The sequence below is a fragment of the Mustelus asterias genome, chromosome 14, assembly GCF_964213995.1.
Source record: "Mustelus asterias chromosome 14, sMusAst1.hap1.1, whole genome shotgun sequence".
Classification (NCBI taxonomy): domain Eukaryota; kingdom Metazoa; phylum Chordata; class Chondrichthyes; order Carcharhiniformes; family Triakidae; genus Mustelus; species Mustelus asterias.
The window spans coordinates 104,463,232-104,480,532 of NC_135814.1; the positions used below are offsets into that span (position 1 = coordinate 104,463,232).

Consider the following 17,301-nt stretch of genomic DNA (forward strand, 5'->3'; position numbering starts at 1 on the left):
GTCTTAAAGCAGTGTCTCACATGAGACTTTATAAAGTTATATAATAGGATGAACAAATACTTCTGAATGTGACAAACCAGAATACTATAAGGCATAGGTTTAGGGTTGTGGAAAGAAAGACTTGCATTTGTATGGTGCTTTCCACAACTCCAAATATCTCGGAGTGTTTTACAGCCGGCACGGGGCGGCACGGTAGCACAGTGGTTAGCACTGCTGCTTCACAGCTCCAGGGTCCCGGGTTCGATTCCCGGCTCGGGTCACTGTCTGTGTGGAGTTTGCACATTCTCCTCGTGTCTGCGTGGGTTTCCTCCGGGTGCTCCGGTTTCCTCCCACAGTCCAAAGATGTGCGGGTTAGGTTAATTGGCCAGGTTAAAAAAAAATTGCCCCTTAGAGTCCTGGGATGTGTAGGTTAGAAGAATTAGCGGGTAAAATATGTGGGGGTAGGGCCTGGGTGGGATTGTGGTCGGTGCAGACTCGATGGGCCGAATGGCCTCCTTCTGCACTGTAGGGTTTCTATGATTCTATGATTTCTATGAGCCAATTAAGTACTTTTTGAAATGTAGTAACTGTTGTAATGTAGTAAATTCAGCAGCTAATTTGCACACAGCAAACAGCGATGTGATAATGAGCAGGTAATTTATTTTTGTCATGTTGATCGAGGGATAAATATTGACCAGGACCTGAGGGTCATTCCCCTACTCATCTTCAAAATAGTGCCACGAGATCTTATACGGCCACCCGAGAGGGCAGATGGGGCCTCAGTTTATCATCTCATCCAAAAGATGACACCTCTGACAGTGCAGCACTCCCTCTGGAATGTCGGCCTTGTTTTTGTGCTCAAGTTGTGGAATGGAACCTTGAATCTTGTGACTCAAAGGTATGAGTGCTACCAACTGAGCCGTGGCCAACACAAGAGCTAGTGTGTGACTGCGCACAATTCTTCATTTAAATCCCTTCTTGGGATGTGAGCATTGCTTGTAAGGCCATCCCTGATTATCTTTATGAACGTTCTGCCTTCTTGATCCCCTGCCATCCATCTGGTCGCTTTCTCTTGGTTTTAATGTTGCTTTTTATTTCTGTAGCCTAAAATTGTAGCTGAGGAAAAACCACACAAACAGCCCCCAGAGATGATGAAGAAGGACAGCAAAATTGACGTCGACCAAGAGGTATGCAATGTATGATCAACCTGGGAGAGGATTCGTTGTGCAAAATATTTACTGTCGAGAAGTATACACTTTAGAAGCTAACTGATACACTCAGACTGAACTCATATTATAGTGTTTCCAAAAAGAATTTCTATTAGGGAGTTAAACCAATCAAAAAATCATTAACCAATGTTCATAAAATGAAAACATGTCCATTTATGTGCATTTTACTGGGCAAAAAAAAGGCAGAGTTTTGTTACTATTTTTACATGGATTTATTCTTCGAGTACCCTGTTTAGCTGGTTGTTTTGTAATAGAAATGGCATAATTGCATTTCACATCCCAATGGCAAAAGTGCAGCAAAGCTGCGTGTGTTTGCAACCACAGGAGAGCAAAGGTAACAGGCATCGGGGGGGGGGGGGGGGGGGGGTAAGTTTCTCCTGAATTTGCTGCAGGTTTTTTCCTTGTTTGTTTGTTTTTTTTTGCATCTGCCAGGGTCATCCAGACTCAAAACGTTGGCTCTATTCTCTCTCCACAGATGTTGTCAGGCCTGCTGACATTTTCCAGCATTTGCTGTTTTTGTAATGTTAATAAGGGCTGGGTGAATAGCCAGTCTGGTGTTAGGTAAATGAGCAATCTGTTTTACCCAATGGAGCTGTTTTTGAGCGTTTAGCGCTTTCGTGTTGGATTGGGAGAAGGTAATGCTGTTGGACCATCTTTCTTGCCACTGGATTGGGAGGATCTTGCAAAAGCACTGCTGGTAATATTTCTCCAGGCTTTGAGGTGTCGACTGTAGGCTGTTTAAATCTCCAAAGCATACAAGAGTGCAGGGATCACTACTGCCCAGTAAACCATGACCTTAATCTTGGGCTTGAGAACCTAATCCCCAAATACTCATTTCCTTAGCTGTTTGAGCTTCCACATTGGAGGCAGTCTGTTCCATCAAAGGCCAGTTTTGTGAAGTGTAAATGCAGTGTAAAATTGCACTGCTGCAATGAGGGCAGAGAAGAGGCGGTTCTCTGCACAGATACTGAAATGAATGCACGCACAGGCTATGACCAGGACAATTGCTTCAAATTGTGTCATAGAATCTTTTACACCCACCTGAGGGGGTCTTGGCTTAAAGTCTTACCTGAAAGATGGCACCTGTAACAGGGCAACACTCCCTCAGTACTTCACTGGGGTGTCAGCTTAGATTGTCTGCTCGCCTTCAGTCAGAGTGCTGGCCATTTACCCTCTGCTGACACATGAAAGAAAGCAAGTTAACCTTCGGAAATGCTCTGTTGTTACAGCTGTATAGAGTCATAAAAATGGTAATTTAGAGGAAGCCATTTGGCCCATCTCACCCAAGCTGGTGCTATTGGCTGATGAGTAGAGGATTGAGTCAGCAACATAGTGCTATAACGCAGGGTTTTTAAAAAATGGGGGATGTTGAAATGTGTCACCAGATATCTGATTTAAAAAAACACAGGAGGTTCTGTTGTCCTTTTCAAAACATGGCGAGATGCTCAGTGATCCTGTTCAAAACATGGCGAGATGTGTTCAAAGCATCGCGAGGTGTTCAGTGATCCTGTTCAAATGAAAGCGGGATGTTCTGTTTATTGCACACTTTTTATAGGAGGCGGTATGACAATGAGGATCTCTTGATTCAGACAATGACATAGTCAGCATAAAGAGGAAAAGCTTAGTATTTCCTGATACAATACAAATTATGTGCACTTTATGGAAGGGAAAGGTAAGAAGGTGTATTTTTAAATGTACAGTAAATCCTGTTTAGATTGCAACTGCGCAGCGGTACTGAAGCTTCCTGGTCAGTGGGTCACAAGGGATGGTCATCGAGGTTTACAGCATTCAAACAGGCCTTTCGGCCCAACTTGTCCACGCTGCCCAGTTTTTACCATTAAGCTAGTCCCAATTGCCTGCATTTGGCCCATATCCCTCTATACCCATCTTACCCATGTAACTGTCTAAATGTGTTTTAAAAGACAAAATTGTACCCGCCGCTACTACTACCTCTGGCAGCTTGTTCCAGACACTCACCACCCTCTGGGTGAAAAAATTGCATCTCTGTATCTTTCCCCTCTCACCTTAAACCTACGCCCTCTAGTTTTATACTCCCCTAACTTTGGGAAAAGATGTTGACTATCTACCTTACCTATGCCCTTCATTATTTTATAGACCTCTATAAGATCACCCCCAAGTCTCCGACGCTCCAGAGAAAAAAAGTCCCAATCTATTCAGCCTCTCCTTAGAACTCAAATCGTCAAGTCACAGTAGCATCCTAGTAAATCTTTTCTGCACTCGTTCTAGTTTAGTTTAATAATATCCTTTCGTAAAGGTGGGTTGCCAGAAAACCACTGCCAAAATGTAATTTCAGTGCCTGCATGAAGAAATTGGTGGCATTGACTTTGTAAGCACGACAAAGAATGTGAATACTGTACGCCATTCAAAATGGAGCTGGATATGTTCCTGCAAGCAGGATACAACTTGAAAGATGGCAAGATTGACAATAACTGCGCTGCGGACTCCTGAGGTTTGCTTGATTACCTGTGGGATTCATGGCGAAAAATCCCAGTATTACTTTTTCTGAAACTCTAAAATCTTTTATTGCGGCTGATTGTTTGGCTGCACAGAGGAGCGTAAGGTGGGAAGGCTGAATGATTTGTGCAGGTTTTATCATGTGGGGTGGTTCAGGATCGATAAATCCTCTGGTCTATTCATGTCCTTTTTCATGTTAGTTAGTAAAGGAAATATGGCATTGACTATTCACACCTACCACAAGATGCAATTAAAAACATTTTTATTTTATTTTCTTAAGATTAGGTGATGGGGGTTCTTTCTTTTGGGGATTTTTAACTTGGTGAGCTATTTTGATGGATTGCTCCCTAATAAAGAATTTGTTGGGTCATTATTTCTAAAATAAGACTAATGTGATATTGACTTCTGGGTTTCAATAATCTCCCAGCTTTTAGTGATGGTATAGTGCTGCATTTACCTCCTTGAAATATTCCTTCAGTATGTACTTTAAATGATTGGCAAGGATTATTTTGTAAAAATTTAATTTTGGTATTTGTACTACTGCAGTTTGTAATAGAAATAGTTTGGGATTTTTTCTGTTTGCTCACAATTTAATATTTTTTATTTTAATTATTGCAAGCAGGATAAAGTAGTTGAGATTCCTGGAACAAAGGTATAGCACTATTTACACATTTCATGTAGATGTTTATTTTGAGAGCTAATTTAAAAGATAAGGCAACCTTTTTCCTCACTCCGCCCATTCTTGTTTTGTCCGAGATCCCCCCCATTCCTGCTTTTCCATTGATCTCCCCACTCCTGCTTTTCCCTTCACACTCCCATTCCTGCTCTGCTCTCACACCCCCATTCCTGCTTTTCCCTCGATTCCCCCATTCCTGCTCTGCTCTCACTCCTCCCCCTCCCCATTCCTGCTTTGCCCTCACTCCCCGCCTCTTTCCCCCCCCCATCCCATTCCTGCTCTGCTCTCACTCCACCTCCCCATTCCTGCTTAGCCCCTTGTATGAATGTTTCATCTGGCTTACAAGGTGCATTGGTGTATGCATGTATGCATGCACTTCTTATATTCTCTTATTGCAACTGAACCCTTTGGTCGGAATTTTCCAACTGTTCCCGTCAGTGGGATCTTCCGGTCCTACCGATGGCGAACCTCCGTGGCGGGTTTCCTGGCGGCAGGAGGTGCTTACCATGAGAAACCCCATTGACAGCGACCGGAAGATCCTGCCACCAGCCAATGACAGATTGATTCTACCGCTGCGAACACGCTGTGGGGTTGCAGAAAATCCCACCCTTTCCCTCTCTTTCAGATATCCAAGAATTTACAAATCACAACTAACTGAGAAAAAGGGCAGTGGAGGTGACAGCCCATCATCACTGTAGCTTGCAAGGTCAGAGACTGACATTGCTCATATTTTGGTGGCTGGGAGAGAGGAAGAATCTGCACATGGTGAGGCACCAGACACAAGTATGATGGAATATGTCCCAGTTTGCTGGAGGACAAAATCACATGTGAATTGTGTTGCAGCAGGCTCGAATGAGGGCTTCGATGCACTTGGTTACAGAAGAAGACTGATGTGTCCACATAACCAAAATCCTGGCTGCGCTGAGCAATCTGCCGAACATGGAGAGGTCTAGCATTGAGTTGGCGCAGAGCTTTCTAACATGGAAAAGGTGTTCACCTCCATCAGTGTACCTGTGGAATCCACAATGATTCAGGATCTAACGGGCAAAGTCACAGCTTCCATTGCAGCGCAAACAGTTTCTCCGGTCTGAGTGCTGCAGTGATGTTCAGATGACTGTCACCATGGCTCAGGATACCACAATCAAAAAGGTTTCCAGGGCATCGTAGCATTCCATCAATTTGTTATCCAAAAGTTCAGTGGGATTGTGGAAGTGCCTCCCCAGGAGAGTGGTAGTAACTCTATTGAGAAAGAACTTGCTGTTCTTTGTCAGGATGGCAGCATTCCTGATCTGTCCATGCCTGCAGCCCAGCCTGATGTGTGCAGTCTGAAGTTGGACCGTCTGGACCAAGAACTGCCCAAGATCACCTTCCAAGGCCCATCTTGACAACTGAAGGTCAGCAGGCTTCCATCACCTAGGCTGCAGCTACTGGGGGAGCAACCAGGACGGGGGAACTCGGATAGACAAAGACAAATGCAAGATATACATAATAATTGAATTTGTAAATTTATTTTGAAATTTGGTTTTTATTTTGAGGACAATGTGATGGTTGGTGCTAAGTGGAAAGGTAAGGAGTATGGGATATTTGTGAATGGGGAGGTGTAGTGGAGGTTACTGCTCATGAATTATTTCATCATGTAGATCCAGACCTAAGGGGCTTGTCTATGTTATAGCTTCCTTTTCTTCTCGGTCTTCCTCCACTTCCAGTTGCGTTTTTTGTCCTTGTTTTTGTCCTCTTCCTTGTGTCCTTGCTCATAAGGTTATTGCCCAATAGGTGGCGGCAAGGATTGCAGGATTGTGTAGCATGCACAAATCTTGATCCAACAGCGAACACAATGAGACAGCCAATGAACCGGAACAGCCAACAGAGAGAGCCAACCTAAGAGGAAAGAGTTGAATTGGACTCCTCCGGAAGGCCGCTGCCCTCGGCTTGACATGTATGCCCAAGCTGTCAGGAGGTGCGTCAACACCAGATTCATCAGCCGCACTCTCAAGACAGTCCCGAACATCACCCAAGCACAACGCAACGCCATCCGCACTTTCAAGACCAACCGCAACATTGTCATCAAACCAGCAAAGGAGGGGCCATCGTCATACTGAACAGAACAGATTACTGCAAAGAAGTGTACCGACAACTGAACAACGAGGAACACTACAGACAGTTACCCGCAGATCCGACGAAAGAACACACCCGTCAACTCAACAGACTGATCAAGACCTTTGATCCGGACCTTCAGAGCACCCTCCATGCTCTCATCCCACGTACTCCCCGCGTTGGAGATCTCTACTGCCTCCCGAAGATACACAAGGCAAACACACCCGGCCGTCCCATCGTATCGGGCAATGGGACCCTGTGTGAGAACCTCTCCGGCTACGTCGAGGGCATCCTGAAACCCATTGTACAAAGAACCCTCAGCTTTTGTTGCGACACTACGGACTTCCTACAGAAACTCAGCACACATGGAGCAGTTGAACCAGGAGCACTCCTCGTCACAATGGATGCCTCGGCACTCTACACCAGCATTCCCCATGACGATGGCATTGCTGCAACTGCCTCAGTACTCAACGCCGACAACTGCCAGTTTCCAGATGCAATTTTATAACTCATCCGCTTCATCCTGGACCAGAATGTCTTCACCTTCAACAACCAGTTCTTCATCCAGACACATGGAACAGCCATGGGGACCAAATTCGCACCTCAATATGCCAACATCTTCATGCACAGGTTCGAACAAGACCTCTTCACCGCACAGAATCTTCAACTGATGCTATACACTAGATACATCGATTACATTTTCTTCCTTTGGACTCATGGTGAACAATCACTGAAACAACTATATGATGACATCAACAAGTTCCATCCCACCATCAGACTCACCATGGACTACTCTCCGGAATCGGTTGCATTCTTGGACACACGAATCTCCATTAAGGACGGTCACCTCAGCACTTCACTGTACCGCAAGCCCACGGATAACCTCACGATGCTCCACTTCGCCAGCTTCCACCCTAAACACGTTAAAGAAGCCATCCCCTACGGACAAGCCCTCCGTATACACAGGATCTGCTCAGATGAGGAGGATCGCAACAGACACCTCCAGACGCTGAAAGATGCCCTCATAAGAACAGGATATGGCGCTCGACTCATCGATCGACAGTTCCGACGCGCCACAGCAAAAAACCGCACCGACCTCCTCAGAAGACAAACATGGGACACGGTGGACAGAGTACCCTTTGTCGTCCAGTACTTCCCCAGAGCGGAGAAGCTACGACATCTTCTCCGGAGACTTCAACATGTCATTGATGAAGACGAACATCTCGCCAAGGCCATCCCCACACCCCCACTTCTTGCCTTCAAACAACCGCACAACCTCAAACAGACCATTGTCCGCAGCAAACTACCCAGCCTTCAGGAGAACAGTGACCACGACACCACACAACCTGCCACAGCAACCTCTGCAAGATGTGCCGGATCATCGACACAGATGCCATCATCTCACGTGATAACACCATCGACCAGGTACACGGTACATACTCTTGCAACTCGGCCAACGTTGTCTACCTGATACACTGCAGGAAAGGATGTCCCGAGGCATGGTACATTGGGGAGACCATGCAGACGCTACGACAACGGATGAATGAACACTGCTCGACAATCACCAGGCAAGAGTGTTCTCTTCCTGTTGGGGAACACTTCAGCGGTCACGGGCATTCCGCCTCTGATCTTCGGGTAAGCGTTCTCCAAGGCAGCCTTCACGACACATGACAACGCAGAGTCGCTGAGCAGAGACTGATAGCCAAGTTCCGCACACATGAGGACAGCCTCAACCAGGATCTTGGGTTCATGTCGTGGGGGTTACACTATCTGTAACCCCCACGACTTGCCTGGGCTTGCAAAATCTCACTAACTGTCCTGTCTGGAGACATCTCTTTAACCTGTGCTTAATGCTCTCTCCACTCACATTGTCTGTACCTTTAAGACTTGATTACCTATAAAGATTCGCATTCCAACCATTATTTTGTAAATTGAGTTTGTGTCTTTATGTGCCCTGTTTGTGGACAGAACTCCCACTCACCTGACGAAGGAGCAGCGCTCTGAAAACTAGTGGATTTTACTACCAAATAAACCTGTTGGACTTTAACCTGGTGTTGTGAGACTTCTTACTGTGTTTACCCCAGTCCAACGCCGGCATCTCCACATCAAATCTTGATCCCCATTCAGAGTATTGCAAACCTCCTCCTGGCAGTAGAAGCAATGCTTAAACACCAGTTATCTTCTCTATAATGTTTGTTGTGGAAGCTTGGTTCCCATTGTGTGTCTGCTGTGTACATGTGTATGAGTTCCAGACTAAAGTTATAAGCCGTGTTGTAAGTGGCTAAGTCTTGTTCAGTAGACAGATGTTGGTTGTGGTGCATTACATCGCAGTTGAATGGCCCTCGGTTCGAGGATGAAGTTTACCCAGAATCGCAGGTTTCTGCCATGAGTCTTCATTTGACTGAACATGTCGATTCCCAATCCACGGATCTTTGGGCATGTGGGGGGATGGATGTCCTACATAAAAGTGGGAGTTTCTTTCCTTCTCTGCTGCCACTTTGCCTCATCATTCTGATATTGTGATTCTAGGAATGATGCAGCTTGATGGATAAGTTGTTGCTCCAATGTCAATGCTGCTGTGCTTTGAGAGCCTCAGGGTGTCTTCAAATCATTTCTCTGTCCTCTCCTGGAACATTGGCCATTTGAGAGTTGAGAAAACAAGACCCTCCGGGGTGAGATGCTTTTGGGCCATTTGCCCAGCATTTAGTCCATCAAAGTTGATATTTCAATTTTGTCTGAGAGCTTGTGGAGCTGACGCCAAGTAGAGCATTTGTTCAACAGTCCTCCTGTTGAACCTCGAGCATGTGGCGGAAATGTTCCTGATGTAATTTTTCTCAAGCTCTTAGCACAGTGTCAGTCTCACTGGAGTACAGGAGTAGATAGCTGCTCTATATGCAAGGACTTCTGGAGGTCTTGATAGTCAAACACTTGTTGCTGTAGTTTGTAGAAGGCTGAGCTGTCACAGCTGATATGGTGTTGGATCTTCTAGTTGATGGTGGCCTTTTGGGAGAGATATCTGCCAAGGTATGGGAAATACTCAACATATTCCAGAGTCTCTCTTTCAACTTATATCAGAGGTGGAATATTTAGCTGACCAAGGTGTGGATTGATGTGTGAGTTTTGTTTTGGTAGCAATCAAATACAGGCTAAGATTCTTGTGTGCTTAATCGAAGAGACTGTGAGTGGCTTACAAATCTGGTGCTATCCAGCTGGTGGGACTGAACTCATCTGGTTCCATTCTTGCCTATCTAATCGTAGACAGAGAATCACTTGCAATGGCTTCTCACTAAGACCATTTATTTCCATCTCTGTAACATCACATCCCGTTTCTGTTCCTGCCTCTGCTCATCTGTTGTTGAAACCTTCATTGACGACTTTATTACTTCTTGACTTGACTTTTTAACGCATTCATGGCTGGGCTTCCAAATTCTACCCTCTAAACTTAAGGTTATCCTAGCCTATGCCAATTTCTGTTCATCCATCATCCCTGTGCTGCCTGACCTTTGCTGGTTCCAGTTCAGCAAATCCTCAATTCTAAGATTCTCACTTTGTTTTTGAATGCCCCGAATCCTCACTGCTACCTTTTTCTGAATTGCCTACAGCATTCTGAGATACTTGCATTTTCTCTAATCCATTCCTAGCATCTAGAGCATCCACAATTTCTGTTGTACCACATTGGTGCTCAGGCCTTCAGCTACCTAAGACCCTAAACTCTGGGATTCCCTCCCCAAACTTCTCCACCTCTCTACCCCACTTTCCTCCTTGACTCTGCTGCCACACACCTATCTTTTTGATCAAGTTTTTGCTCACCTTCCCTAATATCTCCTTTTGTAACTCTGTGTTTTGCTTTATAATGTCTCCTGTGATGCCCACCTTGCGGTGTTTTTCTTGGAATGGTGCAGTACAAATGTAATGTTATAATTCAGGTCAGAAACTCCAAAATGTTTTATGAAGACCGCCTGGATCATAAGTTTTGCACTTTGAATTTGGCTAGGGTAAGCAAGAGATATTTCACTTCAGGTATGAAAGGCTCCCACTAGGGAGCTTTAATCAAACAAAGTTTATTTAAGGATACAGTTAACGTGTATGGAAAGAAAATTAGCAATATCTTTTACCAATTCCAAACAAGAGAAAAACAATCATGATAGAGTATCAACCTTAACAGCGAAACACCGTTCCAAGGAAACAAATTCCAGAAACAAAACCTTTGCTACAGGTTTAACACAGCAAAGACTAATGCGCACGTGATACTGGAGTTCAGCCCTTTGGTTGAATGCTGCAATTCTCTTGAGGCACACAGACAAGCTTGGAGTCAGAACAGCTTCAGTCCTTTGGTTGGAGAATTGAAACCCTGAAGTCTCAGCCTTGTAACTTCTAGCAGCCCTCTGGATACACCCAGAACAGTTTGAAGTCAGAACAGCTTCCCAGAACACAAGGGTGACTCTAGTCAAGCCAACCTCAACAGCAGATTTTCCACACGAGGAAGGCAAGAAGCCTTACTCTCAGCTAACCAGCAGAATTTCCAATACCAGGGAGAGAGAGAGAAATACTGCTTTCAGCCTGATGTCCACTCCCTTCTAAACTAAAACTGAAAATGAATCCTTAAATATTTTCCTGGGGAGGAACCACCTGACATTGATTTGTCAATCAATCTACCCCCTCACAATGCAAGGTCATAAAAGATCCCAGAGTAAAAATAGACAAAACCCCATTTAAGCCATTGAACTAGCAATAAAAGGACTTCTAGTAGATGGCCTGGCAACAACGAGAAAAAAAACCTGAAAAGGCCTGCTTCCAACTGCAGAGAACATAATTCAAAAAAAATTCTTAAAGGTACACCGACGTCACAGTCAGTTGTTGTTGTTAGGTGCACACTCCTTTACGAATGGTATCCTGTGCACTCCCTGTCAGAAATGGCTGGCGCCATGGCTTAGTTGGGTAAAGCACCTGTCTAGTAAACAGGAGATTCTGCGATCAAAACGCAGGAGCATCTTGGTCCATTTGGCCAATGCATGGGCTTTAAAGCGAAACTGTCTAAAAGTGGAGTTGGCAAGAATGTATTCTTATGGGGGCAGCACAGTGGCTAACACTGCTACCTCTCAGTACCAGGGACCTGGGTTCAATTGCGGCCTTGGGTCACTGTCTGTGTGGATTTTGCAAATTCTCCCCATGTCTGCGTGGGTTTCCTCCGGGTGCTCCTGTTTGCTCCCACAGTCCAAAGATGTATGGGTTCGGTTGATTGGCTAAATTGTTAAATTGCCCCTTAGTGTCAGGGGGACTAGCAGGGTAAGTATATGGAGCTAAGGAATAGTGCCTGGGTGGGATTGTTGTCAGTGCAGGCCTGATGGGCTGAATAGCCTCCTTCTGCACTGTAGGGCTTCTATAAAAATGTGCACTCATATCGCAGACTCCATTTTTAAGTGTTGGATTACTGTGTAACACCTGAGGGGGAAAAAACAGTGGAATGGACTTTGACTTAACTCCCATTATACCTTAATCATTGCAGATGAATAATATCTCCACTCAACACCGGGTTAGAAGCTAACCTTACAATTATACTGTTGAATCAAATGTGTCACTATATATTGTTTTTCACTGACTATGATGTATTGTAAACATCTAGAATTAGGCTGGCTTTCAATAAGTGATGATGACCTAATGGAATTGTGATCTGGTCTTTCTGCAGTGCCTGTGAATTCATAATCATTTTTATTTTGAAGGGTGAGAGTCCTGTGAGGATACCCAGACCGTCATCAGCAAAGGGCCAAAGACGCAAACCAAAATCAGGTGTTGAAGGTATGAAGCTTTACTGTAAACAACCCTAACCTAACAAAAAATGCTGTAATGCATTCTAGCATCCATAGTTCATGCAGGTTAGAAATGTTTCATGCTTGTTATCATAATGTGTGTGATCAATAACCTTCTCATCCTTTGTGAAGGGTAGGGACAGCAGCAATTCTGGAATCCTTCATGAGATGAGGTGCTATGGACAGGGAGATGAGTTGAGTGGCCTCCCTCTTGCAAATCTTTCTGAAACTGAGAGTTGCACAAAATTGGAAGCTGCACTGACGTGTTTAAAAAAATAAAGTATTTATTTTGAAAGGCACAGATAGTAAAATTACTTTCGAGAGAGAAGAAATTTGTCTTTAGAAACCTGGACTGCTTATATTTTTGTGTTCATTCGTGGGACATGGGAGTCTCTGGTCAGGCCAGCATTCATTGCCCATCCCTGGTTGCCCTTGAACTGAATGGCTTGCTCAGTCATTTCAAAGGACAGTTGAGAATCAACCACATTGCCGTGGGTCTGGAGCCACATGTAGGTCAGACCAGGTAAGGTCGGCAGATTTCCTTCCCTAAAGACACCAGTGAACCAGATGTGTTTTTCCGACAATCGACAATGGTTTCACGGTCATCAGTAGATTCTCAATTCCAGATTTAAAAAATTGAATTCAAATTCCACCATCTGCCATGGGTGGGATTCGAACCTGGGTCCCCAGAACATTAGCTGAGTTTCTGGATTAATAGTCTAGCGATAATGCAAATGCAATGGCCAGCTTGTTAACTCTTGTAAAATGTATTTTTCAACACACCAGTTGTAGGTTACAGAAGCTTGACATAGTTTTAAAATCTTTGGCAAGTCAAACTATTGGGAAGTATGAAGATGAAGGGGGCGTGGAGAAGAAAATTGTTTCACCATCCATGCCACCTTACCTCATTTCCACCAACTCAGCATTCACCAGTCTATGTACGTCTTAGTTCCTCATTGAGCTTATGCTGGATTTTGATCCACTTTATAGTGAAGCCAGTGATAATTTGCAGTATTTTGTTTTGTCCTGCGGTCTAAGACAGAGTGTTATTGGGGCTGTTGATAAATGGAACCTTCCCTTTGTGACCTTTTGACAAGTGCACACAGCATCCTCGAGTTCAACATCTTCCATAGCTGTGACCTGCTGTAGAGTAACCAGAATTACACATGCAGTTTGCAAAAGTGAGCATGCTGCTATGCAAAACCCACAATGTATGTAATAAGTTGTCAAACTCAACTTATGTATTTTTGTGTCTATATATTGACTATATGCTATCCCAGGGCATGCGCTGCCCCCGAACAAGAGATCAATCAAGATACCTGCTTTCTTGCGCTTAAGCCCAAAATGTTAAGTGCATTATTATGTGTTTGCCTTGTCTGAAATCTTCCTCTTCCAATGCACAAGTACTTCCCCTGGACAGTCTGATTAGAATTGTGAACTTACTATGTAAGAACTGTGTGCCGAATAACTACAAACTCTGTCAGAAAGACAGACAGTTACTTTAAATCTGTGCAAGCATTATGCCATTTATTTGGGGGGCATACTGATGTGTTCTGCTTTTGCTCAACCCTTCAAAATAATATGTTGACAGCTAGACAATAGATTTGTTTTTAATGTTAAAATTGTATGATGGAATATTTTTAAGAGCAGCTTGTAACACTGATTTATTCTTTCTGTCACTGTCAGAGGAAGAGAGAGAATCTAACACATCAGTTAGTCAGCAAGAGATGTTAGAGCAAAAACCTGAGAAAGAAACCATTATAAACAAGTTAGGTAAGATTGAAGGGGCAGATTGACCTCTGAATAGACTTTGAATAGTGATAGCTAGCAAACTGAGTAGATAATTCTGTAACGCTACTAGCTTTAAGCTAAAATTAAACTATTTATCATTTAAATAATTGGAAATTTCTTGTTAAATATCCTTAAAATGCAAAATTAAGGACAGTCTCCAAATTATGCGGTGGGATTTTAGTGTACAAATGTTTAAATGAAAAATGAATTTCGTCCCATTTTAATTTTAACTTGTAGTTCATTCTTCGAGTAGCTGAGCATAGACTGCAACCTGATTTAAATAAATAGTTCAGTGTGCTAAGATAGCATGAAATGTTTCCATCGCGTAACTCACGTACACGTTCCTATGCACTGCAAATTAAAAAGCCTGCAGTGAGCAAAAAAAGGTGACATTCTCGCGTTTTGAGACTACGTGCCAAGGCAGCCTGGAACGTGGAGTGTTCCCCACTGCAGCGGCCTGAAGGGAAACATGCCAAATCGTCTGGCCCCGACTTCATTCATTATGCACCTGGGTGCTTTTTGTTGTGTTCAGTGGCGGGGCAGACCTGCATGGCGTGCAATCAGCTGTCGTGTTCGATGCCATATTGAAAAGGTGTCCAACATCACTGACTCACTATTGAAGAAAGAAGGCGGGCCTCGTGAAGATGAATATAGATCTCTGGGAGCACTCTGAGACCAGAAGATGGACCCCCTGAGAATGAAAAATTGGATCTCCAGGAACATTCCGAGGCTGGAAGATGGACCCCCTCCAGGATATCTAATCTGGAAGGTCCACCTGTAGATGCTCCTCCCACCCACTGCTGTGGTGTTCCAGAGTTGTGGGCAACCCACCTACTAAACTTCAGAGGCAGTCCCAGGCATTTACCAGATGAGTCCCGATCTCTGCATGCCAGATTGTTCCGAATGTGTTTCCCGCTAGCATGTTTTCTCTCCAGCATTGCAGAGAATCTGGCACGGGGAATTGGGCCTTCATCCACATCCCATTAGAGGAATGCAACTTATGTTCACATGGCCTCTGGAAGGTTTTCCAACCTACCATGGCAGACACCAGTGGAAGATCCTGTTGTAAATTAACACCTGTGTGAAACCGATTTCTGGGCGTCCTGCCATAAATTCCCCCCATGTCCACCATCAAACACATTGGCGAGTGCTTGGGAAAATCCAAAGGAACTGTATAAAGGCTGTTTACACCACTAAGTGGAGACCCAGCCGACAGAGACAACCTGCCTGATTGGACAAATAATCCTGAAATCTCCTATGAAATGACTAATGGCTGAAACATTACCTATCTGAAGGATCTGGACAAATGAATACACATCCTTTGTCCAGATCAAAGTGGAGAAATGGAGTCATATCCCATGACAACCCCCTGCGCGGAGTACCTGTTATCCTGCCTGTTGTCTCCCATCAGCTAAGCTATGTCCTGGTTGAAATTTCCTGCGCCGCCCACTCACCCCACCATCTACACTATTATTATGGAAACTTCTAAACTTCTGTACCAGCACATTCAAGGCAAAATCATCTCCATGTGCCTATCCCATCATGCAAGTGATCATTACTGAAAAAGTGCATTATCCAGCATCCGTCTTCAGCCTGCCGACTCTGAAAGAATACAACATTGGACTTTTGATTCTGGACTCACTTGACTCAATTAAAACAATAGTTATTATTTTGTCTGTGGTCTTTGCCCTGTACATCTTTCTGTTCTCTAATTTATTTGCAAGAATGAAAAGGATATATATTGTATGTGTATATATACACAAAACTAAGTTCTGCCTCTCTACATACAATGACAATAGCATTGATTAATATATCACATATTAATCAAAATGCCAGGATGCTCTGCTGCTCGGCTAATCACTACTGTCACATTGTCCTGTGTTATTGTATCAAAACATTTTTTCTAAAGTGGCTTTAACAATGATTTTACCCATGGTCATGGGATGAGGTGTTGCATCTTCACCCTTGACTACATTGACTCCACTGGTAATAGTTAGCAAATTTTGCTGCTTGGAATGCACAATGACAGACGATCTGTCCGTTGATGTAGATCTCGATTCATGCAAAGGGAGAGCAGCTACCACCTTTGGCCAACTGCTGACACCTTCATGGAATAACATCAAGCTGACTCTTAGGACTCGGCTGGTAATTTGAGGCCTGTGCTCTCAGCACCTTGCTGTATGACTGTGAAACATGAGAGACTTATAGCTATCAAGCAAAGAGGCTCAATGATTTCCATCTCTGCTGTCTGCAGTGCATGATGTATATATTGTGACAGGGCAAAATCACCAAAGTGGCAGTCCTCTCAAAGATAGAGCTCCCTATTTGTTAGCACACAGCCAACAGAAGTGGCTCCTTTGGCTCGGGTACATGGATGGAAGATGGTCCTCTATTTCAGTGAGACAAGTGTGACAGGAAGACCCAAGACATTGATCATTGCAGCTGGAAGTCACTAGCTGACAACAAAGGAAAATGGCGACTCTTCCTGTGGGCTGGTGTGCACCACGGCAATGAGCGGTGGCTACAATGTCTTGGCAACAGATCCCAATGACATCATCAGCCCACAATAACACTTGGTAGATTCATGTGCAGCACCTGTGGCAGAACCTGCCTCTCAATGATTGGTCTCTTCTGCCATCAGCATCGGCCACGTGAAAGGACCCCATCTGAAATGGATCTGTTGCTGCATGCCCATCAACCTTTGTAGATGGAAGGATCTCAAACTTGGTTTTAACCACGAAAATGCCCTAACTAAAGATGGAACAGACATCAAAAAAAGTTAGTCACAGTAGGCTGCAGTGTTTTGTTCCCATGCTGCTTGTCTCTTTGTACAGTGCTAGGAGCAGGAATTGTGGACAAATTTGCCACTCTCAAAAGAGCCATGGTGACCTGAATTTTATTTTAGGGCTTTTGGCAGGAAAATGGAGATCATCATTTCTTGAGAATTCCCTTACATTTGAGAAAGCTGTCACTGTAATGGGAGTGTTTTTAATTGGATACAGATCTCCCTTAAACGTATCAATTATTCATCACCTGATTTGACGCCTGTCCTTATGTGCGCTTTCCATTGTTTAGATAATGAATTCTAAATAATTTTGTTGTGTTTTTGGTTTTTGGGTTTGAAGTTGAAAATGAAACTAATGATCCAAGTATCTCACTGGAGTATATTCTATTTTTACTTTGCAGATGAGTCTGATACAGAAGGAGGTAAGTACTTAAGTTTCAGCATTGGCTGTTCCTCTTTGTTTAG

General features: G+C 44.0%; 1 protein-coding gene across 2 annotated transcripts in view; it reads left to right on the forward strand.

Moving 5' to 3' along the window:
• traf3ip1 (TNF receptor-associated factor 3 interacting protein 1) overlaps nt 1-17,301 on the forward strand; it is a 94,523-nt gene that overhangs the window by 22,078 nt on the left and 55,144 nt on the right. The window contains exons 6-9 of one of the 2 annotated variants that reach the window (XM_078229087.1): nt 1,083-1,166; nt 12,174-12,249; nt 13,947-14,033; nt 17,238-17,258. In XM_078229087.1, the coding sequence (XP_078085213.1) occupies nt 1,083-1,166; nt 12,174-12,249; nt 13,947-14,033; nt 17,238-17,258 (268 nt within the window). The remainder of the gene's footprint in view (nt 1-1,082; nt 1,167-12,173; nt 12,250-13,946; nt 14,034-17,237; nt 17,259-17,301) is intronic. The other variant, XM_078229088.1, reaches the window with a different exon arrangement.